Genomic DNA, 27,047 nt, shown 5'->3' on the forward strand with positions numbered 1-27,047 from the left:
ACTCGCGTACAAATTTTGAAAAGGGAAAATACTCTGAAACGGTTATCTACTTCTGAGTCTTCGTCCGCTACCCTAGTGACCCAGCGAGGAAAAACAACTCAGCTACCAAAGCTACAACTACCTACTTTCGAAGGTGACGTACTAAAATGGATAACATTTCACGATTCGTTCAAGTCAGCAGTCGGCAACGATCCAAACTTGACTGGAGTACAAAAGTTCCAGTATCTCAAAGCACAGCTACGCGAAGAAGCGTTGAAGTCGATCGAAGGACTCTCAATGACAGACGCAAACTACGAAACGCACTTGATATTCTGATTAAATGGTATGGGCAAAATCATAAGATTATCTACGCACACATGTCAGCTCTTTGGGACTTACAGGCACCGAGTAGAGAAATTTCCAGTATGCGAAATTTCTACGATACATTGGAGACGCACGTGCGCGGTCTCAAGGCTCTTGGTAAGAGCGAAGATTCATACGGGGACTTGCTTGTTCCGATCATCATGCGGAAACTACCGGCGAAACACGTACACAAATTTCGCGCGACCACGAGGATGAGTGGAATTTGTCGGACTTACGAAACGCTATACTCAAGGAAGTCGAAGCATTGGAAGACGGCTCACAGTCTGATTTATTCATGGGTTCGGAAACCTACAAATCTCGTGACATTGCATCGACTGCAGCTTTTCATGCTCAAGGGAAAAAACCCCGCGAAAAACCGAAATGTGCGCTCTGCAATGGAAGTCATTATCCCAACAACTGTGACGTCATAACAGACATTGATAAGCGCAAGCAAATTGTTACACAGAAGAGATTGTGCTTTAATTGCCTCGGCAACCATGTAGTCAAAGTTTGCAAATCCAAGTCGCGCTGTAGAAAGTGTGGTAAGAAGCATCATACGTCGATATGCCACACACCCGTTGAAACGAAATCGACTGATCGTGTACAATTTGCAGGAACTGGCACTGACTATCAGTTTGGTTCAGTGATGTTGAAAACAGCTGTCACTGACGTACGGCATCCATCAAAACCACACGAAGAGACTAAAGCGACAATTTTGTTTGATGAAGGGGCAACACGCTCATTTGTCACCCAAGATCTTGCGGACAAAATCGGCGCAGTTACAACTTCTAAAGAGACAATAAATTTAGCTGTATTCGGCGACAAATCACCTCGGTCGAGAACTTTCAAAGTTACTGAAATAAGCGTCATCGCGGAAAACGGGGAAACCATTCCAATGAAAGCTTTGGTCGTACCAAAGATGGCTGCACCGCTACAGAATCAGCTGTCAAGGAAACTCGGCGAGTTAACTCATTTACGCGGACTGAAACTCGCTCACCCGCTTTCTGACTGCCCATCATTCATCGTAGACATACTCATCGGGGCAGATTTCTACTGGGATTTTGTTGGCGACAAGATAATACGAGGTCCACCCACAGCGGTATCATCAAAGTTAGGCTATCTGCTCTCAGGTCCAGTACCCGGACGCGTGCATGGTCGCAGATCAGATTCTACATTTCTACTTTTGGATTCATCGGATGAACAACAATCGTTGCAACGTTTCTGGACATTAGAAACACTCGGTATTACGGACGATCCACAAAGCGTCAAAAATGAACTGACATTCGAAACTTATCGGGACAGTTGTATCACCAGAGAAGGTGATCGATACTCTGCGAAGTTGCCATGGAAACAGGACCATGCTCCTCTCCCAACCAATTACGAGATTGCCGCCAAACGCACTCGTAATATGATTCGCCGCTTAGAACCGGACATTCGGGACACTTACAATCGGATCATCAACGAACAAGAGAAGCGAGGCTTCATAGAACGGGTACCGATCGACGACGTCACTGTCGGACATTACATTCCGCATCACGCTGTAAAGAAGGATTCCCTGACAACACCCATACGCGTAGTCTACGATTGTAGTTGTCAGGCTGACCGCCAATCACCGAGCTTGAATCAGTGTATGGAGGCGGGACCACATATGCTAAATGATCTCGTCAGCATCTTGCTTCGTTTTCGATTGAACAGAACGGCCATAAGTAGCGACATAGAAAAGGCATTTCTGCACGTGGGACTTGATGCCGCTGACAGACAGTATACAAAGTTTTTATGGCTGTCTGATCCCGCAGACCCAGAAAGCGATCTCATTACGTATCAGTTCAAGTCAGTCTTATTTGGTGCTACCTGTTCACCGTTCATTCTGAATGCTGTCATCAGAACTCATTTGGACACATTCGATTCGGACACTGCAAACGCCATCAAGGAAGATATTTACGTCGATAATGTTTTGAGCAGTATCAACGGTGATGCGACTAGTTATCTCATCGAAGTGAACGATATAATGGAACAAGGCGGTTTCAACTTACGTGCGATATCAACGAACGATGCGACACTACGGACAATCGCTCAACGCAAAGGAACGTTCCATCCAGAAATGACCACAAACCTTGTCGGCATGAAATGGAATACGGTTACTGACGAAATTGGCTATAAGGACAAGGATACAAAGCTTACAGATCAGAGTGACTGTGATACTTCAGAGCTACACACAAAACGCGAGGTCGTCAAACGCGTCGCTTCATTGTACGACCCACTAGGATACGTATCACCTGTCCACATCAGAGCGAAGATGCTTATCCAAGAAATCTGGAAATCAAATCTAGACTGGGATGAGTCTCTCCCTCAAGAAATCGTTACTAATTGGCGAGAAATTAGAAACGACCTTGATCGTGTGACTGACACTGTATTGGCGAGACGATATTTTCCAGATTGCAGTTCGGACAATAACGACTACGAACTCCACTGTTTCGCAGATGCCAGTATGAAAGGATATGGTTGCGCTACATATCTGGTCCATGATTCGAAATCATCACTCGTAATGGCGAAAAACAGGGTTGCTCCAATCAAAGAAATTACTCTGCCCAAACTGGAATTGATGGCAGCTGTAATCGGAGCAAGACTGACCAAGTTTGTACACACTGCACTGGCTAGCAGAATCAACATAACTAAATCTGTTCTATGGCTAGACAGTCAAATCGTGCTACACTGGCTTAGAAGTGACAAAACACTACCACGCTTCATCAGAAACCGAGTGAACGAAATTCGCACAGCAATACCGAATGCTACTTTCAAATACTGCCCGACGCGGGACAACCCAGCCGACGTCCTCACCCGGGGTATTAACTCAAAGCAACTAAAGGAATCACAGCTATGGTGGAACGGACCGTACTGGTTGAAAACCGGTGACTGGCCAGTATCAAGGCTAATCACAGACGCGAACGAACAGGAAACCGCTATGGTAGTAAAGGCAAACCCTACTACAAACCACGCGAACGCAGACAAAACGCACACGGGAATTACCAAGATTATTGATGTTAATTGTTACAGTTCTCTAACTCGACTGCGTAGGATAACAGCATTAGTTCTACGTTTTGTCGGAAATCTGCGGAATCCTAACAATCGGGTAACCGGTGAAATAACCGCTAGAGAGATCAAAGCCGCAGAGAAACTTGGATCATCGGCGTCCAATCAGAGTGCTACGCAGATGAACTCAGACTGCTCAAATCAAACGAGAGAAAACACGGACAACTCGTCAAACAGTTGAAACTCTTTCTAGACGAAGATCACATTGTCCGCTGTGGAGGTCGTCTTCACAACTCGCCGCTGACGGAAACAGCAAAATTTCCAGCATTGATACCGAAGTACCATCACTTCACGCGCCTCATCGTGTTGTATCATCATCGTGTTCCAAGCACATCGGCTTACAAGGAACAGTCACAACACTACGCCAATACTATTGGATACCAAGTATTCGCATTGTTGTGAAATCAGTCACACGTCATTGTGTCACTTGCAAATTCGTAATCGGACAATCATATCAGGCACCTATAAGGCCACCACTACCCAAGATGAGAGTTACCGATCACCCAGCATTTACCGTAACAGGTGTCGATTTTACAGGGGAACTCTACGTTAAATCGGAAATCAGCAAGGAAACCAAACGCTATGTTTGTTTATTCACCTGCGCTACGACACGTGGTGTACACTTAGAATTAGTGGAAAACATGAGTACTGGTGCATTTCTACGAGCATTTCGTCGCTTCGCTGCCCGACGCTCATTACCACATCGCATGTTGAGTGACAACGCATCAACATATCATGCAGCAGCGAAGGAAATTCACGAAATCATGAACTCTCCATCTGTAAGGGGATTTCTCGCGAACCACCTCGTCCAATGGGACTTCATACCGAAGCGAGCCCCCTGGTTCGGGGGGTTCTGGGAACGGTTGATTGGCATTACAAAATTATGCCTGAAGAAAGTACTGCGACGAGCTTTCATATACGAAGATGAGCTGAGAACACTACTCACAGAGATCGAAGCAGTAATTAACGATCGGCCACTGACTACTGTACGGCGACTGCAACGAACCCCTACCTCTAACTCCGTCGCAACTCATCGTCGGTCGAACAATTACCACTTTACCGTACGACGACATCAACGTCGACGAACTACGCGATCCAAACTACATGTCGCAAACCGTCTTGGAGAAGAGATCTCATCGTCTTTCAGACTTTTAGAGCAATTTCACGCTCGTTGGAGCAACGAATACTTGACTGCACTGAAGGAAAGAGACTTTAATTGCGTGAGGGGCTCCACTACGAATGAAATTAAAGTCGGAGACGTCGTACTCATACACGACAGTCAGAAGAAACGTGCGCAATGGAAACTAGCCATTGTACAGAAACTGAACGCTGGCAACGACGGGTTAGTTCGCTCAGCTGAAATTAAAACGGCAAATGGACCTAGCAACCGACCTATCACCAAATTACATCCCCTTGAAATAAACACTGGCGATGTCAACGGAACCAGCCCATCAACAGATGATTGCGCTACAACTAATCACATCCGACGCTCATCCTGAGACGAATCAAGGAGTGGAATAGAGTAATTGCCACGGATGAACAATGACAATTAACGTCGTATTGAGTTTCATGTGTTAACTTTATTAGAACTTTGACGGACAGTTCTCGTGCAAAGAAATAGTTATGCTTGCAACTTTTCATGTTTCAATAGTTCATTGAATTTCATATTTGTTGAGTTAAGTAAACTGATATTTCGCGGGCCGGAGTAAATGTCGGGAACGAACTCTGAGCACAGTAAAAGTATCAAACTATCTGTCAATCATTACGTTAGTATTCACCTCCGGTCACGTGACTAAGAGTTATTAGGCTTTAGAACTTTCTAGTGTTCATGGCGTGCAGACGTGCGTTGTCTTGCAGCGCCTCGTTGTACTTGCACTGAAACCAGTCAATAAAGCTCACGTTCAAGTTCAACCAGGTTTACGTCTTCCCTCTCTATCCATCTCACGAACCTAATCACCCACACACCGCTCAGGTGACTTTAGAGACGGGCAACACTGAGCCTCGTCAATCGCTTACAAGTACGCCAGAAAAGGAATGGTCTGCGAGTAGCCATGTCGGAAAAGCTGGAAAAACGGCGATAGCTTGGTGATTTTCGAGCGGATTTCTGGTAGTGGTAGGCTCCTAATAACCATGTTGTCGATGAGTGTTGGCAATTTGGGTGGAAAATATGGACCCAAGCTAGCCTAACAGTATAAACGAAGTTTTATAGCCCGTGCGCCGCTTCTTTCGGGAATTTTGTGCACTAACACTGCATAAGGCACGATTGAAAATCGATGAATTCCTTAGACTAGTAGCGACCATGGAGCTAGAAACTAGCTCTATGTAGCGACCAACTCTCTTTTACTATGCAAAAAAAGTAACCGGCGACATTAACTCTTTGACGCCGTACAGTCATTCTAGTCATGAGCTTGGTTGCTACCGTACACCAGAAAATAACCGACTTTGACGTCAAAGGCCTGTTGCTGGTACGTACTTTGAGACAGAAAATAACGATATGTTACCGGTAGACATGGAGTTAATAGCGAGTGCAGAGAAATGAAGGTGACTGGTTTAAAAAATTCACAGTGCTGGCCAAAATTCTCCAGTGTGTGCTCCTGCTAATGTGTCACCATTGTGCCTTGAATCACGACGCGGTTTGTAAATTATACTTGGTATATACACTCCCAGAAAACGACGACGTGAAACATACATCTATATAATTTTGTTGAAAAACTCATGAAACGGCAACTCCGGCGATCTTTTTCTGCTTGGTCGGTCGATACTTTCTGGGTGGCATTTGTTACATGGAGCAGGACCATGTCTGCTTAGTTATGTTAGAATTTGGCGCTTGGCAACGAAAATGCGCGTTTCCAGTGTTCCTTTCGATCTAACTTCCCGTTTATTTTTGAATAATGAGCAGTGTTTGTTTGCGCATATCATGAATATATAAGCGTCCACTAGGTTTACGGACGTCCTCGGGACATGTTTCCCAAGATCTTCATACCTTCTCCTTTTTCATTAACATCACTATCATTCCGATGTTGACCAACCTCTGATAAGTCCACGGATTAGCATAATTAGTTGTGTTGACTAATCAATTACAGCATGTGTGTATGAGAGATATACGTCCTTGTAATGGGGTGTAAAATGAATAAAGAGTCAAGAGGCTATAGGCATGGAGGTCTCTTCCTACCTCCATGCTATAGGTTAGGCTATATAGTCATTTATTTTATTTACTACGATCAGTCAGAGCATGAAGAAAAGGAGAGGGGCTGACAGTGACAGAGAAAACTGAGAAAAACTCAATAATAAGCTTATCAATATGTATGGCCGCCTATGGTATTACGCAAAGAATTGTTTGGTTTATAAAAGTGATGACCTTTGAATAAAAAAAACGAGAATATTTGATCCATTTTGACTTTCCCCATTGATCCGGCTCAAAAGTCAAGTAGTAAACCCAAAGATGACTCGTGGAATGATGGATGTTGATGTTTACTTCAGGAAGCGTTTTTGAAATGTTACGAAATTCTATCGGGGAAATTTGTAGTTTATACTGAATGCTATATTTTTACGACCATGGTTTATTGTACAAAGGCAAAGGAAGCCATTACAAAACAGGATAGCAACCTTAATTTCGTTTTAATTCAATTAAATTTCCGTTACCGTTTGCGCGACATCTCCATCATAAGATCATCATTGGTCTGTACGTGGTCTGTACACGGTCCTGCCGGCGAGACCGTTGTTTGTATACACCATGCTACCTCCATGGTATACACGGAGGTAGAAAGAAAGAGGGACCTCTATGGTCTGTACAATGACCGACGTAGAGAAAGGAGGTATAGCTACACTTGCCTAAGTCTCACGCATCTGTGGCATTTAGATATCAAACAGAGTAGTAGAATTACAGGAATTGACTTCAGCAGACTGTCGCGTTAGTTGTGAGGTGGTCGAGAGATAGGAGCAACACTTACTTACTTACATTAGATCGTGGCGTGGCGATAGGAAACGACCAGGGCCAGTCAACAGTTACGAGTGTAGTGATACATAGCGGCCGCCGCGTAGTATGCATAGAATAAATAATTCTATGCATACTACGCAGCGGCCGCTATGTATCACCACACTCGTAACTGTGGGCCAGTCCATAATCTTGGAGGTAACGTATCACACCTGTACGCTTCATAATCAGTTGATTTTCTCTCACAATGATAAGGAAAGTACTTCATTTGGCCTCAATTTTATTAGACATCAGGGGACAAAATATGTCTTCCTGACTCCAATATGTCCGTAGCTATTACTTTACACGAAAATTCAAAGCGGACACCGTCGCTGCTGAACTACATGTACTTTACTCCCATCCTCTTACCACGGACCCTGAGAGTTTCAGCCCTTTCCGTCTACTACTTATGAGCCGCTAACAAGTTATTTGGTCAGGGCGATAAGCCCTCGCGTCAGTGATCGGCAGAACAAATTAATGAAGGGGATTAGGGAGGGCAATTAACAGATGTAGACTGTTTTCTTTGAAATACTATACAGGGATAGCAAGCGTAAAGTAATAGGCACACACTAGACACAGGTAAGGCTTGTATAATGAAAAAATAGTTTAAAATAGTTTAATACAAGACATTTATTGATCATATTCATAACTTCTACACTAATAATTCTTGCCAGGCCCTGTGGTCATACTTTAAATCCAAAGTTTTCTTTCATACTTCACGTTGTAAGATCTAGATGTAATCTGAGAAATAAGCCCATTTATTCTTGTCCTAAGAAAAGAGATAATGTTATTTTTGTTCTTCAGGCCTGTAAAGTCAATTTCTTTATTTTAAAACAAATTTTTTGAGATGATATTTTTTTCATGATAAATGCAAAACTGGCAATTATCAATTACAACTGACAAAATCTTCAATAGTCTAAGAGGGTCACAAAATTTTTGACTTTTGACATTTATCTTTAAATCATGTATCATGTATCAATAAATTACTGAAATAGACATTCTACAAAACAAATTCTGGTTCAATTTGCAGGTAAAACAAAAGTTAAAGAGAAAAGGAAGATATGTCAAATGACAGAATCTGTAATGGTACATACAAAGGTTTAAACACCACAGAAACTGAAGAAGTGCTATCAGTGAACAACAACAACACGAACATAACAGAGATCATAGGCGTACAACCTCGGATATCAGTCAAACAAGATATAGCATCTAAAGAAACCACAGCAGTGCAACTTGGGTTGTCAGTCAAAGATCATGTGGGGACCATGGACACCACAGCACAAGATGTAAGGACTATGGGAACTGCAGCAGTCCAACCTATGGCGTCACTCACAAAAGATGTGGGGATCATAGAAACCACAGCAGTACACCCTAGGATGTCAGTCAAAGGCTTAGAGACTAAAGAAACCACAACAGTGCAACCTGGAATGTCAGTCAAAGGCCTAGAGACTATAGAAAACCACAGCAGTGCAACCTGGTATATCAATCAAAGGCTTAGAGACTATAGAAACCACAGCAGTGCAACCTGGGATGTCAGTCAAAGGCCTGGAGACTGTAGAAACCACAACAGTGCAACCTGGGATGTCAGTCAAAGGCCTAGAGACAATAGAAACCTCAGCAGTACACCCTAGGATGTCAGTCAAAGGCTAGAGACTAAAGAAACCACAACAGTGCAACCTGGAATGTCAGTCAAAGGCCTAGAGACTATAGAAACCACAGCAGTGCAACCTGGGATAACAATCAAAGGCTTAGAGACTATAGAAACCACAGCAGTGCAACCTGGGATGTCAGTCAAAGGCCTGGAGACTGTAGAAACCACAACAGTGCAGCCTGGGATGTCAGTCAAAGCCTAGAGACTATAGAAACCTCAGCAGTGCAACCTGAGATGTCAGTCAAAGGCCTAGAGACTATAGAAACCACAGCAGTGCAACCTGCAATGTCAGTCAAAGGCCTGGAGACTGTAGAAACCACAGCAGTCATGCAACCTGGGATGTCAGTCAAAGGCCTGGAGACCATAGAAACCACAGCAGTGCAACCTGGGATGTCAGTCAAAAAGACGTAGAGACTATAGAAACCAAGGCAGTGCAACCTGAGATATCAGTCAAAGACCTAGAGACTATAGAAACCACAGCAATGCAACCTAGGATGTTCAATCAAAGGCCTAGATACGATAGAACTACAGCAGTGCAACCTAGGATGTCAGTCAAAGGCTCAGAGCCTATAGAAACCACAGTAGTGCAACCTGGGATGTCAGTCAAAGATCTAGAGACAATAGAAACCACAGCAGTGCAACCTGGGATGTCAGTCAAAGGCCTAGAGACTATAGAAATCATAGCTGAGCAACCTGGGATGTCAGTCACAAAGATGTTGGGACTATGAAAACCACAGCCGTGCAACCTGGGATGTCAGAGAAAGGTGCCCTGGAGACTGCAGCAGCCACAGCAGTGCAACCCGGGATGTTACTTGAGGAAGGCCTAGAGACTTCAGAAACCAAACAATTGCTAAATGAAATGATGCAAGAAGGACAAACACATAACTCTGACAATATCACAATATTCCAGGTGACAAAGGATGAAAACAATGGCAGAAACGTTCACAGATTGGGAATGGCTGTTGGAAAGTCTGGAAAAAAGAGGGTGAAGCATTGAAACCTGAGAGAGGGCAATATGACAGTACTCATCCAGGAACACCATCATCATCACAATCAATAGAGAACATATTGACCAATAGTATGTTTTTTTTCTTATGATTTTGCCAGTTTTATTTAACCATTTGACTGCTGTAATTTTTCCCACCAAAATTTTAATCTAATATTTTACCAATTTTGTGAACTTTTCTATAAGTCTTTTAATAGTTTTGGACCAAATGGATATCACATTTTACTGGCTACAGTTTTTAGCTCCACTGTCAGCGACACAGAGCTTATCAAATAGGCTGATTTTCCGTGGTGGTCCATTGTCGTAAACCACGCAACTCTTTACGGCAACAGCTTAGTACTACCAATTAAGAGGTGTGGTTGATTACACAGAGTTTCAGAGATCTATCGCTGGTTTTCAGTGCTGGCTGAATGAAGCCAATCAGAAAGTGCGTCCATAAAACCGTATAATTATTAGTGTATAATTAGCTTTACACAACGACGTGGCTGCTCTTGGTGCTCACCATTGCACCACACTCACTGTCGACGAAGAGCATGTAAGGTGTAAATGTATAATATATATGGGCTCAACCACTATATCCACACCAACAAGACATCATTGATATATTTTACAAGAAAAAGGCTGATTTCTTTGCAGGAGAACCATGCAGCGGTAGCAAGTCTGTATGCTTCCAGGCAGGCCATCCAATGGTGTTTCAAGAGTAGCGTAAACCCGTTGGTTAAAACTATCAATCTTAAATTTCCTTTACTACAAGTTATGTGTAAACATTTATGTATCGATCACTTCATTTAGGTTCACTCTGACAGCTTTCTTATCATGCTGTAGGTATGATCATGGAGCTAGAAACGTATGAATGCTAAAAATTGACCCAGGGACACTTTCTCTAGAGCTAGTGCATCTGCTCCACCATACGCTAGGCTAGGCTGATTGTCTCTACAGCCAAAATGACAGTCCTTGGCAAATTGCACAGTTTTTCAAGTCCGGTTCTGTTTCATTAATTCATCATAAAAGTTACGCTGACAATAGAGTCAAACCAAGAGGTTTAGTTAGCTGCATGGGTTTGCAGTTCATGAATCATCCGAGTGTGTACACGTACAGGCATACGAGAACGATGTTGAAGTGCATAGTATTCAGACGGTGTCGCCGCTCCTCTCGATCACGACAAAAAAGTGTCAAAATGTTGAAAGCAGTCGGATTTAATGCTACAATTATCAGAAGAGATGAAATGGAATCAGAGGATCTCAGAGCTGGAGAAGTTCAATCGTCTACACACAAAGCACCTCGTCTGTGGTGTAGGACCCGACATGACTTTGCAAAACAGATTCGTGATTGGCTAACCCTGTTCTCATGAATAATTAATTAACCCCCATTCATACTTCCACGGTTTCCCAGTGTAATCTGCTAGAAAGAGCTTGATTTTTGCGTAGATCAGCGGAGCAGAAATTATGCTCTGGCTCACAAGAGTGGTCACCATCTGTCGTCGTCCGTCCGTCATCCGTCAACAATTGCCTTAAGTCCGATTGCTTTGAAATTTGACAATCAAATCACTCAGGGTGACCGCAACTAAATTTATTCAAATTGTGGTTAAATTTACATATTTGTACTTTGGGGGCATTTTTTGCTGTTTTGGTAAAAAAAATTCTTCTCTGAAACTGCACGTCTGATTGCTTTGAAATTTGATATGCAGTTTAATATGGGAGACTTAAGTCAGATTTGTTCAGATCATGGTGAAGTTAGAATATTTGTATTTTAAAGGCACTTATTGACATTTTTGGGCAAAAAATCTTTAAAAATCTTTTTCAAAACAACAGGTCAGATAGCTTTGATATTTGAGACATAGGTTCCCTAGGGATGATCTATTTCAGATTTGTTCAAATCGTGCAGAATCTTTACAAATTTGTATTTAAGGCAATTTTTGTCATTTTTGGTCAAAAATTTGTTTCATCAAAACTGCTTGTCTGACTGCTTTGATATTTGGTATCGAAGTTTATAGGTATGAGCAAAACATGATATATTCAAATTATAATGAAATTTACAATATCTAGCTCCGCTGTCAGCAACGCTGAGCTTATCAATTAGTTTGATTTTTCGTCATCGTCCGTCGTCCGTCATCGTCCGTCAACAATTGCCTTCTCTTCTGAAACAGCAAGTCCAATTGCTTTGAAATTTTATATGCAGTTCACTTGGGGTGACCTCACTTAAGTTTGCAAATCGTTGTGAAATTTGCATATTTGTATTTTTGGGGCATTTGTTGGTGTTTTGGTAAAAAAATCTACTCCACTGAAACCGCTCGTCCGATTGCTTTGAAATTTGATGTGCAGTTTACTAAGGGTGACTTCAGTCAGATTTGTTCAAATTGTGATAAAATTTGCATATTTGTATTTTTAAGGCAATTTTTGTCATTTTTAGTTAAAAAAAAATAATTTTAAAAATCTTCTTCTTCAAACTAATAGTCAGATAGCTTTGATATTTGGTACATATGTCCCTGGGATGATCTATTTCAGATTTGTTCAAATTGTGCAGAAATATGCAAATTTGCATTTTTAAGGCAGTTTTTGCCATTTTTGGTCAAAAAATGTATTTCTCCAAAGGTACTCATCTTGTAGTTTTGAAATTTAGTATACAGGTTTGTATTGATGAACTAAGTAATATATATTGAATTTCTGATGAAATCTGTAATTTTGTATTTTGGTCAGAAAAATATATATTTCCAAAACCACTCATCTGATAGCTTTGCAATTTGGTATACAGGTTCCTACAGATGATTTAAATGATATATATTGAAATTATGATGAAATGTGTATTTCCAAAACTACTTATCTGATATCTTTGAAATTTGGTATACAGGTTCCTACAGATGATTGAATGATATTTATTAAAATTATGATGAAATCTGCAATTTTGAATTTTAGGGCAATTTTTTCCATTTTAGGTCAAAAAATGTGTATTTCCAAAACTACTCATCTGATAGCTTTGCAATTTGGTATACAGGTTCCTAGAGATAAACAAATGATGTTAATTGAAATGATGATGAACATTGCAATTTTGTAATTTTGGGGCGATTTTTGCAATTTTTGGTCAAAAAATGTGTTTCTCAAAAAGTACTGGTCTGATAGCTTTATAATTTGGTATACAGGTTTCTACAGATGAGCTTAGTATTTATATATTGATTTTCTGATGAAATCTGTAATTTTGTATTTATGGGGCAATTTTTGCCATTTTGGTAAAAAAAATGTTAATTTCCAAAACTGCTCGTCTGATATCTTTGCAATTTGGTATACAGGTACCTACAGATGATTTAAATGATATATATTGAAATTATGATGAAATCTGCAATTTTGTATTTTTGGGGCAATTTTTTTTCCATTTTTGGTCAAAAAATTTGTATTACCAAAACTAATCATCTGATAGCTTTGCAATTTGGTATACAGGTTCCTACAGATTAACTTAATGATATTTATTGAAATGATGATGAAAATTGCAATTTTGTAATTTTGGGGCGATTTTTGCAATTTTGGTCAAAAATGTGTTTCTCAAAAAGTACTGGTCTGATAGCTTTGAAATTTGGTATACAGGTTTCTACAGATGAGCTAAGTAATTTATGTTGAATTTCTGATGAAATCTGTAATTTTGTATTTTTGGGGCAATTTTTGCCATTTTAGGTCAAAAAAATGTGTATTTCCAAAACTACTCATCTGATATATTTGCAATTTGGTAGACAGGTTCCTACAGATGATTTCAATGATATATATTGAAATTATGATGAAATCTGCAATTTTGTATTTTTGGGGCAATTTTTTCCATTTTTGGTCAAAAAATGTGTTTCTCAAAAAGTACTGGTCTAACAGCTTTGAAGTTTGGTATACAGGTTTCTATAGATGAACTAAATTTGATCTTTTGAAATTATGATGAAATCTGCGATTTTTTTTTTTTTGGCAATTGTTACCATTTTTGGTCAGAAAATTTTATTCTCAAAAAACTATTCATCAGATAGCTTTGGTTGACATGTTCTTAGGGATGATTCGATGTGATATATTCAAAGTATGATGAAATCTTCAATTGTGTATTTTTGCCAGTTTTGGTCAAAAATGTATTTCTCAAAAATTACGGGTTTGATAGCTTTAAAATTAGGTATAATGGTCCTACAGATGAACTAATAATAAATATTGAAATTATGATGAAATCTGCAATTTTGTATTTTGGGGCAATTTTTGCCATTTTTGGTCAAAAAATGTGTTTTCCAAAACTACTCTCTGATAGCTTGAAGTTGGTATACAGGTTTCTACAGATTAACTTAATATGATATATTGAAATTATGATGAAATCTGCAATTTTGTATTTTTTGGACTATTTGTGCCATTTTGGTCAAAAAATTATTTCAACAAAACCGCCTGTCTGACAGCTTTGATATTTGGAATCCAGGTTTAAAGGTATGAGCAAAATGTGATATATTCAAATGATGATAAATTTACAATTTCTAATTTTGGGGCAATTTTTGCCATTTTGATCAAAAATGTGTTTCTCAAAAATCACTCGTCTGATAGCTTTGAAATTTGGTATACAGGCTCCTACAGTTGGACTAAATATGATTGATTGAAATTATGATGAAATCTGTAATTTTATTTTATTTGCAGCAACTTTTGCCATTTTTGGTCAGAATATTGGATTTCGCAAAAACACTTCTTGTCAGATAGCTTTGGTTGACATGTTCTTAGAGATGATCTTAATGTGATATGTTTAAATTATGATGACATCTTCAATTGTGTATTTTTGCAGCTATTTGGGCCATTTTTTCTGGCCAATGAGATGAGCTATCAACGATTTCCACCTTCTTTATTTACATGTGTCAAAAATAGTTGTTCTTTGCATAACACAGCAAGCTATATCGGCCGCTAGGTTGCTTGTTTATCAAAATTATGGCAAAAGTCAGAAAAAATAGACTGTGGTATATTTTATACAGGTGACAAAATAGACTTTGATGCTCTAAGGGTTTCTGATCAGCAAAGGCTACTTAAGATTGTAAATGTACAGTACTTATTGCCAATCTACGGAAATTTGTCTCAAAGGTAGTCTGTTTTATAAAACCTGAAATAGAAATGGTCCATGACACATCAAAATCTACGTAACACTAATTTCTTTATATTTCTTGTAGATTCCACTGATTTTGCAGTCAAAGTTGAATTAAATAAAGAACTCTTCCAACAAAAACTTAGAGACCTTGATGAACATGAACCACCAAGTAGTGTCAGGAAGGAAAAAGAGAAAGTCAACACTGCATGGGAGGAGTGCAATGGAGAATTTGAGAAAAATGCAAATAAGATGAAGAAGAATGAAGAAAGCCAGCAGATAGTACACTACAATTGTACGGAACATTTAGGTAATGTCAAAGTAAACGGTACCGAGAAGAGTTCATTAGCAATCCACCTTGACCTACCCACTGTGTATAACCTGTACAGATTAGAACACACATGTCTATCTGGTAGTTTTCCTGACTCATTTGAACCACTATTGATAACTGATAAGATGAGAGAGGAGGCTGACAAAGTTGGATTACAACTCAAGTTGAAAGCAACATATGACCAAGCCAGATTTGATGAACTGGAACTGTTCTTCATAAATAGTAAGTTTACATTGTCTAATGAGGTTCCTTATATGAGTATTGTAACTACTGGACTTGATCATACACCTGATGTTTCTGAATGTTTTATCAAATCTTTGAGGATTTGTCTAACATTTATCTCACCTTGCAAACGATAACTGAAGTACTTCCTACATTCACTTCAAATTCAGATTTGGGTTGAAATTATTTAAGTGAAACACAATCAACCACCTTTAAACTGCAGATTGTCTGAACAACTTGTAAATTGTTTTCTTTCAGGAGATGGTGGTGGACTTGAACCAGTCAAAGTCTACGATGATGTCATTGAAGGAAAGGCTGAAGAGATACACATTGATGTAGGTTTCTTAACATTCATACACCTACCAAAAAAGTGAACACCCAATTCAATAAAGATACCATCACTGCAGCTTCAGAGAATTTGCAATATCACACATCAGCCTTTAATTGTCAAAGACAGGCATAATAATGATATCATTAAACCAATGAAATAATTGACAAACACATAAACCCTTTTGCACTTTGACATTAACAATTTCAGGATGAAGACACTGATCAGAAATCTGGCACTGTAGCCACAGAAAGAGTTACGGTAGTTCTAAGATTGAACAAGGACAGAGTAAGTAACTGAAAATTAAGTTGTTTTTATTTCTTTTGCAGCCTCAGCACCTGATATTCAGATGCAAATCACATAAAATTTACATTATTATCAGTATGAATAATTGTTTACTGAGGAGTGTATGTATCACCACATATTCCACAATGCAATAGTGATCCTTTCCCACCTCTCACCCTGGACATCCACAGTACTGTTTAAGATAAAGTAGAATAGGCCTCAGGGACAGACATTATATTAATTATTTCTGATCTACCACTTGTTGTGGGCTCATTTTAACTTCTTGGAGAAGAATTTTCACAATCTTTTATTTTCTCCATAGAGTTATCACAGGGTGGTGGCTATTTAAATTTTAAATATAGGTATATGTTGGTTAATTTGTTTGTCTAGTTCCAAACTTTGCTCAGTGACCCCCTGGTTTTAATTCTTGATTTGGTAAGAGCATGGTTTAAAGTTTAATTGAGGAAAGTTTTAGCAAACCTTTAAGTTTTTCACTTTCAAGGCATGTACAATGAATGCATTCAATGATATTGATCACAGAAAAAACTAAATTTAGTGAATATATTTGTCACTTAATAACATAATTACACTGAATTTCATATTAATTACATATAATTAGCATCTATCCAATCATATACTGAAATGTTTAACATTGGCATGAATCTGTACATTTTTGTTGCTCTCAGCCCTGCAAGATAACCAGCCTGAATCCGCGATCGAAAGGGCGACTCTAGAAACTCAACTGAAGGAGGCAAAGGAAGAGAATGCTACTTTGCAAGAGAGATGTAAGGAACTTACAAAGAAGTTAGACAGTACTCAACAGGCATTGGTGAGGCAACGCATTGGTAACAGTGTCGAGAGAGAGAAATTAGGGTCTGAACTCAAAGAGAACCAGAAGCTGGTCAAGGAACTTCAGAATAAAGTGGATGTATTAGAATATAAATTGGTACTATCCTACCTGAAGAAAGCAGGAGACAAAGGTATGGTATCTTTGACTGTGTGTATTAGTCATTATTTGGATATCTTTGAATCCATTATTTGCTGAGTAACTGATTGACTCTATTGGTGTCAATGAGTGCCTTCTGCTTTGTTGGTGTTGGTCAACACTTGGTTAAATTTGCAATGGCAAAACTTTTGAAATGACAATCAGCCACCTATCATTGCAGGTATAAATTAAGTTTCCAATGACTTTACTTTCATTTTTCATCAAATAATCAAAGAATAGCCTATAGTAAATAGTTTTGGAAATCTGAAAATGTTGGCATTTGTTGAATATCATCTCAATCTTTAACAATTGTAAGGATGTATACTCAAATGATAACATTAAACATTTGCTGTAAAGCAATAATTATTTGCTCATGTGTAGACCCAACAGGTAAGTGATGTCCGATCGTCATTGAATGTTACCGAAGGCATAGTTAATCCCGGTTAAACAACGCAATTGATTTCTACCGTGGGTTCTAGCCAGGCCGTTTTTGTGCCAAGCGAGACCACACAGCCTGTTTCTGGGCAAGTTGCTTCCGGTGCTGGGGGTCCTGGACTTATGCATACTAACCAGATTGTCCAAGGACCAATCCCACAACAGAGCGAGATAGCACCAGCTGGAGCACAATTAGGTCATCCTAATTTCAACCAGGCTGCAGTAGGTGGGGTCCCTGGTTATATGTACGCTACTCAAGTGAACCAAGGACTCTTACCACAACAGGGTGGGGCAGGCCAATCATACTCTGTCCCAACCTAGGGATCAGATGGGCCATCCTAACATCAACCAATATTCTACACAGTACCAAGGTTCAATGTTTGCCCCTAATGGTCAAAATCAAGGCCCTTACCAAGGGAATTTCTAACAAACCGGCACTTTTTTAGCCATATGGAAATTATCCTCCCTTTTTCCAACCTGGCACATATTACCAGCCTCCAGGTTGGAATTACTTTAACCCAGTTGTCCCTGGACAACAGCTACCGTATCATCACCCAGTCGGGATGAATGTTACGCAGCCCGGGTTTCAACAACCGGTCCCTAACGTGGGTACAGGGCTTCCTGTTGAACACACTTGCCCAACGGGGCCTACACCAGTGCAGAACCGCTCACCTTCAAGGACTGCCTCTCGCTCGACGCATAAGTCGGTTTCCGCTGGCAGGGAACGTCCTGGTGTTAAACGCGTACATACGTCTCCTGCGAATGTGAGTTGTCCTGGTGTCCCTTGTGACGGGACCACCGGGTCGATGCGTACCAGGCGGCCTAGCACAGTGGGGCACCCTCCAGCGGTTAGAACTGGCTCTCAGGCGGTGCCCACTGTTGCAACAAAGAGCAAGTCTCAATCTCATGACGCTCATAGGCGTCACTCAACCCAAGCGTCAGCGATGAGGATAGTGAGGATGGCTTACCGCCCACGTCGCACTCTCGCGATATTGGCATCGACCTTGACAGTGTGTCCGTCAGCGCTCCCTCTGAGGATGGCAAATTGGACGGTCACGAGTCTGACGCAGCCGCACCCCAATCAGTTGCCAGCGATGCTAGGTCAACTCGAGGGAAGGGGACGCAGAGGAATCACAGTCTTATGTCGGGAATACCGTTGAAAAGACATCAGACAGTTATTTCCGTCGTTGTTATGGATATATCTATAAGACATTTGGGGAGGAGTGTCCTCCACCTCCCCCGCCACCTCGGCCTGAATCTCACGTGTTATCGTATGTCAACCCAACAGAGAAACAGACAGAACCTCGTACTTTGCCTAACTCTCTCGCGCTTAAAACCGCAATAACGAAAGTTCAGAACGAGATTGCAGGGAACAATGCTAACACCCTGCCATTACCTATTGGTAAATTACCGGCAGCGTCCAACCTCATGCGCAATAAAAGATATAAGACGCATGACTCATTATTCACAGCCGGCCTCCCTAAATTGGATGCAGACCCGTAAGGTGGATAATCAAGCTGGCTCGTTTAAATCTGTCACGATTGACCGTGCTTTGTTACAAATAGTAGGTCAGTCTGTCAACGCGACAGTAAGGACACTCTCTCGCTTGGACTGGCTCGTTGCTCAATTGGTACGTATTGCCGAGTCCACTGATCGCCCAGACCAATTTTCGGATTTGACTCAAGCCGTGGGAAACACCCTCGTGCATGGACTCGAGTTTTCCGTCATGTTATGCTACATGCTACATGCTACATGCTATGCTACAGTTATTGGAGTGTGATGCGTTTCTAACTCGCTCTTCGGTCCAATTAACTGACGAGCTTAAAGCCAGGGCCCGTGTTGTGCTCTTGGATCCTAAGGCTCTATTCGCTGGCAAGCTCGCTGAATTCGCCAAAGAGGCCACAAAAGCTGTTCAGAGTAATGCTTGGCTATTTGGTCGGGACGGACGGAAGTTGGATGGCACTGGGGCTACACACCCGAAAAAGTCCTCCAAGAAGTCTAAGCCCAAGTTTTAGGCACAGTCTAAGTCATTTCGTACTCTTGACAAAGACAATAGAAATAAGACTAAGAAGCAATTTTCAACGTCAACTTTGTCGAATGCGAGCCCCAAAGGTCAGCGCTCCTGACGCCCTAATAACGCTACCGCCCATTCTGTTGCGAGACATTTTGGTGGGAGGGCGTCTTCGTCACTTTGCCACCGAGTGACAGAAAGTGACAAACGATCATTGGGTATTGTCAGTGGTCCAGATGGGTACAAACCATTTTTTTTGACCGACCCCCTTCTGGCGTGGGACCCACCGTGTTTCGCCCGTCAGACAAGCCCATACTCGGCGACTATGGCCAAAGCAGTGCAAGGGCTGATGTCAAAAAACGCGAATTGTAAACCCCTCTGTAGACGGCCCGGGGTTTTACAACCATTTCTTCCTCGTCCCCAAAAAGACGGGGGGAAGCAATTCTCAACCTAAGATCACTAAACCGGTTTCTGCAAGTAGAATCGTTCTCCATGGAAACCAGTCAGTCCATTCTAGCCATGGTGCAGCCCAGCGATTGGATGGTCTCCATAGACCTCACGGACGTGCACTTTCATATCGCCATTCACAAGGACTTTTCGAAAGTACCTGCGGTTCTCAATAAACGGGATTATTTACGAGTACATAGTTCTCCATTTGGCCCAGCATCAGCACCTCGCGTGTTTAACAGAGTAGTGCTGGAGCTAATAGGGTTCATCCACCGCCAATCCATCAGAACACATCCGTATCTCGACGATTGATGTCAAAAAAGAGACGTACTCAAATCACATCTCACCCTGGTCTGGTCAATTCTCCTCCACCTCGGGTCATCCCGAGTGTAGAGAAGTCAACTCTCACCCCTTCACGCGACATGGCGTTCATTTGGATGAGGCTCATTACTCACTCAGGGATTGTTTGCCCAACACAGGAACGAGTGGACAGACTGTTAGCTGTTATCAACTCTATCCTGCCCCGTACATCTATCCCAGTCAAGCTCCTGCTGGAAGCTATCGGCATGATGGTCTCTATGCTGGCAATCATTCCCTGGGTGCGCTTCGCCTCCGACTGATTCAGCTGTATTTGTTGGCACTTTGGTGCCCCACTCGACAGCCAATTACATAAGTTATTCGTGTGAGACCAGCTCTCCGTGCCCACCTAGGGTGGTGGTTGGACACGGAGAACTTGCTGAAGGGTGTCCCCCTGCAGGTACCACCGCCCACTCAGTTTTTGTTCACGGACACCTCCACCACTGGTTTGGGAGCGCACCTGGACGAACTGACAGCATCGGGCAGTTGGTTGGACAACCAACAGGAGCGCCACATCAATTGGCTAGAACTCCAAGCGGTGTTCCTGCCGCTCAAGCGCTTTCAGCAGTCAGTAACCAACCAGCATGTCCTGGTCAATACAGACAATGCTACAATGGTTGCCTAAATAAACAAGATGGGAGGGACCAGATCCCCAACACTGTGTTACCTGGCATGGGACTCATTCATGTGGTGCAAGGAACACAACATTGCCGACCCCCTGTGTGGAGATCGACATTATTTCTGAGGCCTTGCTTCAATGTAAAGCCAGATGACAAAGTATGGTACTGTAATTCACCCCTGGGCGAAAATAAATTAGGCTCCATGATGAAAGATATCTCCAAAGCGGCAAATTTGTCGACAACCTACACAAATCACTGTGTCAGGGCAACTGCGTGCACTTTGCTAGATTCTGCTGGTTGAGACGAGGCACATCATGTACTTCACGGCCCATAAAAACGAAGCCAGTGTCAGATCATATACAAACAAACTCACCTCTGATCAGAGCCATGGAATGTCTGGTATCCTATCTAAAAGCCTGGGTTACCAAACTGAACACAACGGGGTGGTAAGTGTTGAAATATATCGTAATTCTGCTGTCACTACAGTGGGCAGTGACGTGCACCGCCTCAAGCTCAAAACACCATCGTGCCCGTGGCATCTCGACAAACTCCTGCAGACTCTAGCATCGCCGCCATTTCAAATACCCACAACCAGAGTGCTGCATCGTTATATTCACAGTTGCACTTTTAGTGGTCCCGTAAATGTCAGTATTATACACAAAAATTGAAGAAAAACACAATCTGTGCACTGCCGATCCATCTCTCGCGTTGAAGCTTATTCAAATATGGCGGCACCAAGTACGCAGGGTTACATAGATGATGTAATTTCATTCACATGATTCAGGTTGTATTCATATGTAAATATTTTATTGAATTGACCTTTCAGAGTGTTGTACACGCGTGTTGTATTGTTGACAGTTACGTTTGTTCTACCGTATCATTTCAAAATAAATATTCGTTTGACGATGTGATACGAAACTCACAGTTGTGCAAGTCTACGTATATTTCGAGTGTTGGATGTTTCTGGAGAAGGTTAAAATGCTTGTTCTGGGGCCCATTTCATTTAACCACTGTTTTGAAGCAAACAACGTTCTCCATAAATATTTGAATACGGCCCTCTTTTTATCTATATTAATGTCTACAAAAGTAATAACGTGAAGTTGATATAATATAATAGCAATAACCCCCGCTGAGGACGGGTATACCACTCGATATAGCACAATTCACTCCATATATGCACTTGTTTACGGCTCATGCATATATGTCGTGAATTGTGCTATATCTCGTGGTATACCCGTCCTCAGCGGGGGGTTATTGCTTAATTAATCCCTATATGCCAAAAATCAGACCTTTAGCTCTATTCGCTTGCCCAGAATTAGATATGTCCATAATTAATGAGGTAAAGCGTGTGTTGTCATAAGGTCTCCCATCCTACTAAATATAAAGGACATAGCACTTGTGGTTACTTATTTATTGACATAAACGTATATTTTAGGTAAAAGGTCATCGAGGTCACATGACATTTGGTCAAAAAATTTCTATCCTATAGTCATCCCTATATACCAAAAATCAGACATCCAGCTCTATTGGCCTGCTCAGAATTAGATATGTGCATAATTAGTGAGGTACAGTATGTAACATAATAAGGTCTTCCATCATACCAAATATGAAGGGTGTACCACTTGTGGTTACTGAGTTATGGACAAATATGTTATTGGAAATCAAAGGTCACCGAGGTCAAGTGACGTTTTGTCAAAAAAATTGTATTGCTAACTTATCCCTATATACCAAAAATCAGACCTCTCTCTATTGGCTTGTTCAAAATTAGATATGCACATAATTAATGAGTTACAATACTGTATAGCGTTTTTAATTTGCGGGGATAAAGTTTGGCGCATTTCCGTTTGGCAAACAATTGGCGACATTTTAATTTGGCTGTCGGCAAACTTGTAAGAAAAGTACTAGTTGCCCGTTTTACTGTATGCTGTAAACTCTTTTGTAGCAACAAAAAGTTTGATTGCCAGTTCAACAATGGAGCAATTTGCGGATCCACTTGCGCGCTACTTTTGCCTCTTTCACACCTTATACGTGTGAAAGAGGACGACATGCCGTCAAAGGAAAAACGTTTTGCAGCCAGAAGATGAAAGGACAGAAAGCATAAAAACGAGAATTTTCAAGCAAACAAAATCACTTGCTCTATGCTGCTGTTCGTGACACTAGTAATTGAGTCATTCCACAGTAAAGTGCAACCACTTTGTGGCAATAAGGTCAAAAATTAAATTCATTAATCTGAATCTAAAAATTGAGTGGGTGGACAGTACTACAGGGTGTCATTTAAAAATATTTTTTTAAGATAAATAATTTCTTTGTTTAAGAAGGAGGGCAAATTGTCGAGGCAACAGTAACGTGTGTAACATGGACAGACATGACATTGTGTTGTATTTGATCACATGTATGTCATTATGATCCCTGTGCCAAGTTTTAAAGAAACCCATTAGTCTACAAGAACTAGAAACACACTTCAGAAGATATTTAATCTGAAATATTATCAGAAGAGGAGGATATCTGATGCAATGTTATGGCAACTAGCAACGTATGTAACATGGACAGACACTGGATTGGCTTTATACACAAATTTTGTGTGTTCCAATCTGAATAAATGTACTTGATTGATTTATATATGTATATGTCATGACGAAGTTAAATACCTCAGAATTATGAAGTGAATTGTTATAAATTGGCTCTGTGGGTAATCATATAGTAGAGGAGGGAAGACCCCTGTATTGTCTATGGGATAACGTAATATGTAACATTGGACAGACATCATCAGTTCCGTCCAATTTGTTCATAAAGGATATGGGCATCTGAGGTGCATCAATAGTTGTAAAGAAAGCTTTCAGTAACTTTCTGATACAGATAGAATTGTCACACTAAAAACCAAATTAACCCCTTGACTACCTATGGCGCCGGATATATCCGGCGCCATATTGAATTACCATATACCTTGAGTGCCGAAATATCCGGCACAGTTAAATAGGCGTATTTGCTTCGTTTTTGTCGCTAAAATCCCGTAATTTCGGCGTCGGTACGCAGTGCGACTAAGATTGATGTATTCCGACCTGGCCTGAATGTGATTGCGCCCCCGTACGTCCGACTATGGCCAAAATCCGAAAGCAAATGTCGTGACCCATGACCTCGACCCTGAAAGGTCAGGCTGATCACAGAAGCCTTGCGCTGATTGTTTACAGTTTTCAGAAGTACGGACGATCGCGAAGATGTTTATGGTTTTTTTTTTAATAAAATGAAATGTTTATTTATTGAAAACAAATGATTTATATGTAAAGTGTTCTATTAACAGCAATATTCGTGAATGAAATAGAGGAAATACAATTTTTTACTATAAGCCAGTGAAATTTTATAGCAGCCATATTATCAATATGAATGGTCACATGACTGGTCATGTGTTTGGTCATGTGATATGTTGTTCTCTAAAATGTATTTTTAAATATTGTGATTTATTTTTTGATAAATCATAATCATTTTAGAAGCATGTTTCTGCAAGGAAGACATAAAGCAGGTGTTTACAAATATAAAATGTGTTGATTTTCAAATACAGAATCATGTCAGATGCTGATGTTTGTGGTTCATTTACTCTGCCTTTTGTGAGAAAAATCTTAAATAGGTACATCTATAAATAAAGTAAAGGGTAGTTATTATTACATATATGTAAAGACAATGCCATGAAAATTGCAACTGTATTCAAATTTGCGTCATTTTATGGATTCAAAACACGTCCTGATGCTTCAAATATTCATATTCTTTGCCAACTCTGGTCACATGTGTCATGTGATCAGTCACGTGACCTGGAAATACAAAACTTATGTATGAAAAAGTGGGAAATTTCATGCTGATTCAGAAAATATATGGTTTATTGGTACTTACTTAATTTTTACTCTAAGCAGTGTTCATGCAATGACCACACCCAAGATTTTATCAATATTTACATAAGGGGCCTGGTATATAGGAATACATTGGCCTTGGTAGTCAAGGGGTTAACATTATTCTATCCAGTATTTAATTAAACTACAATTATTCTCTCTAGTATTTAATTAAACTACAATTACTTCCACGCGTGTAACACGGTAACGCATGTAACAAGGAGGACAGACATCCTGCCATTCAGGTGCTCTCAGTAATGGTGGCCATTGGATTAATTGGATTATATTCAGTTGCTCCATAAAACATGAAATTGGGGCACCCTCAAATGACAACATTTCAGCAATGTATATCAAAAGAATTTTTTTTTAAATCTTGATTTTGGAAATGAGGTAATGCGTGTAACATGTGGACAGACGCCTCCAAAAATATTTTTAATTGCAAGAGAACCAAAGCTTCAATAAAGACAGAATAAAGAATGATACATAGTGGATGATTTCATTGTTAGTCAAATGTATGAGTGGTCTGTTGCAGCTTACAGCCTTCACTATATTTATTGTTCTCATATTATCAATTCGCATAGAGTTGCACAGACATAGTTACACGCGTTGCCAATATTTTTTTGCATAATATTTGGCCCTTGCCTAGTGTGTTTTATTTTCCAAGAATAAATTTAGATCGTAACCAGACAAGGGCACCATAAAAATAAACTTCGCACATACAGAGAGTTGAAAAAAGATTTTTCTCTCGAAAGCTACCTTCATGTTATAAAAAGCCAGATCACAGATCAGCCCTGTGCAAGTTACGCATTAGTGCACACATACTACACATAGAAACAGGTAGATATAGAAACCTTGATGTCATAGACAGAGCATGCCCAATTTGCCAAAACCAACAAGTAGAAGATGAGATACATTTCTTTTTCATTGCAAAGGATACACAGACATTAGACATGATTTTTTCAGTAAACTAAACATTTGTTAAAACGCATTCAGAGGCACACAAGACCTTGTAAGCATCTTTTCAAGGACAGATAAAGCATCACTATGTGAATTGGAAAATACATACATACATGTTTTAAACTCAGACAAGACAAAATGAAAAAGACAAAGTAAACTATTTATGAACCTTTAATATGTTGACCTCATGTATAGATATTTATATTTATATATATATATATATATATATATATATATACTCTTTCATTGTTGTTTTTGCAAAACCTTTATTGTACTTTATGATCAAGATCCCAACTGGGATACGATTTCAATAAAGGCTTACTTTACTTTACTTTACTTTACTTTACTTTACATTACTACTTTGCATTTGAAATTAATTCAAATAGTATCAATATTGTAAATATTCCTTCCTAATGTAACAGGGGTACAAAATGTCACAAAATGGTGAGCAAATAGAGGCCATATTTACAAAGATAAAAATCTACAATTTTGTTGAGCTGGACATACAACTTTAATATTATTTTTTATATATGCTCATATGTAGTACTTACTAAAAATAATATCATTCTGTGTGAATGTTGTTATCATTGAAAAAGCTAGCGCTCCAAAATTGGGAATGTCAAATGTTGCGCTTTACTGTGGAAAGACTCATTTCCTAACGTCCTAACAGTCAATAGCACGATCAAATCTGAAGCAGTGGTTACAGAAGGGTTCGCTCCCAAAGCCAACTCAGCCAGGTCTACCAGATCCGAATGACGCCACAAACATCGAGAAGTGTAACATGACACCCGAGGCGATCGCTGCAGCGAACGCAGAAGTCGCTACTGCCAGTAAGAAGCAAAAGTGGGGCAAATACCAGCACTATTCAGATGAAACCAGGGCAAAGATTGCGAAGTACGAGATCCACAATGGTGTCATGAACACTTTTTGAAAATTCAGTAAAGAACTTGACAACCCAATCAACAGTTCGTGTTCTCTCTTAATTTAGAGATGTATTATTCGCAATCGCAGTATTGTTTGACCGTTGACCCTTTATTGCGCTTGCGTAGTAAGAGCCGGAAG

At 40.3% G+C, this 27,047-nt stretch overlaps 2 protein-coding genes across 2 annotated transcripts; both read left to right on the forward strand.

Annotated features, from left to right (window-relative positions):
• The first annotated feature begins 356 nt into the window (after positions 1–356).
• LOC139124330 (uncharacterized) lies at positions 357–3,613 on the forward strand. Its single transcript, XM_070690469.1, has 2 exons — positions 357–459; positions 957–3,613. Exons 1-2 carry the CDS (start codon positions 357–359, stop codon positions 3,611–3,613), a joined length of 2,760 nt encoding a protein of 919 aa, XP_070546570.1.
• A 304-nt stretch (positions 3,614–3,917) lies between these two features.
• On the forward strand, positions 3,918–4,931 carry LOC139124332 (uncharacterized). Its single transcript, XM_070690470.1, has one exon. The coding sequence runs from the start codon at positions 3,918–3,920 to the stop codon at positions 4,929–4,931; it is 1,014 nt and encodes a 337-aa protein (XP_070546571.1).
• Positions 4,932–27,047: the final 22,116 nt, after the last annotated feature.

This window comes from Ptychodera flava, assembly GCF_041260155.1.
Source record: "Ptychodera flava strain L36383 chromosome 23 unlocalized genomic scaffold, AS_Pfla_20210202 Scaffold_23__1_contigs__length_28996876_pilon, whole genome shotgun sequence".
In the NCBI taxonomy this organism is placed as follows: Eukaryota; Metazoa; Hemichordata; class Enteropneusta; family Ptychoderidae; genus Ptychodera; species Ptychodera flava.

Excerpts from the sequence above, each read along its gene's own strand:
- LOC139124330 (XM_070690469.1), top strand. The coding sequence starts at position 357 with ATGTCAGCTCTTTGGGACTTACAGGCACCGAGTAGAGAAATTTCCAGT. Across the intron at positions 460-956 it reads GCGCGGTCTCAAGGCTCTTG|GAACTGGCACTGACTATCAG; the intron begins GTAAGAGCGAAG and ends TACAATTTGCAG.
- LOC139124332 (XM_070690470.1), top strand. The coding sequence starts at position 3,918 with ATGAGAGTTACCGATCACCCAGCATTTACCGTAACAGGTGTCGATTTT.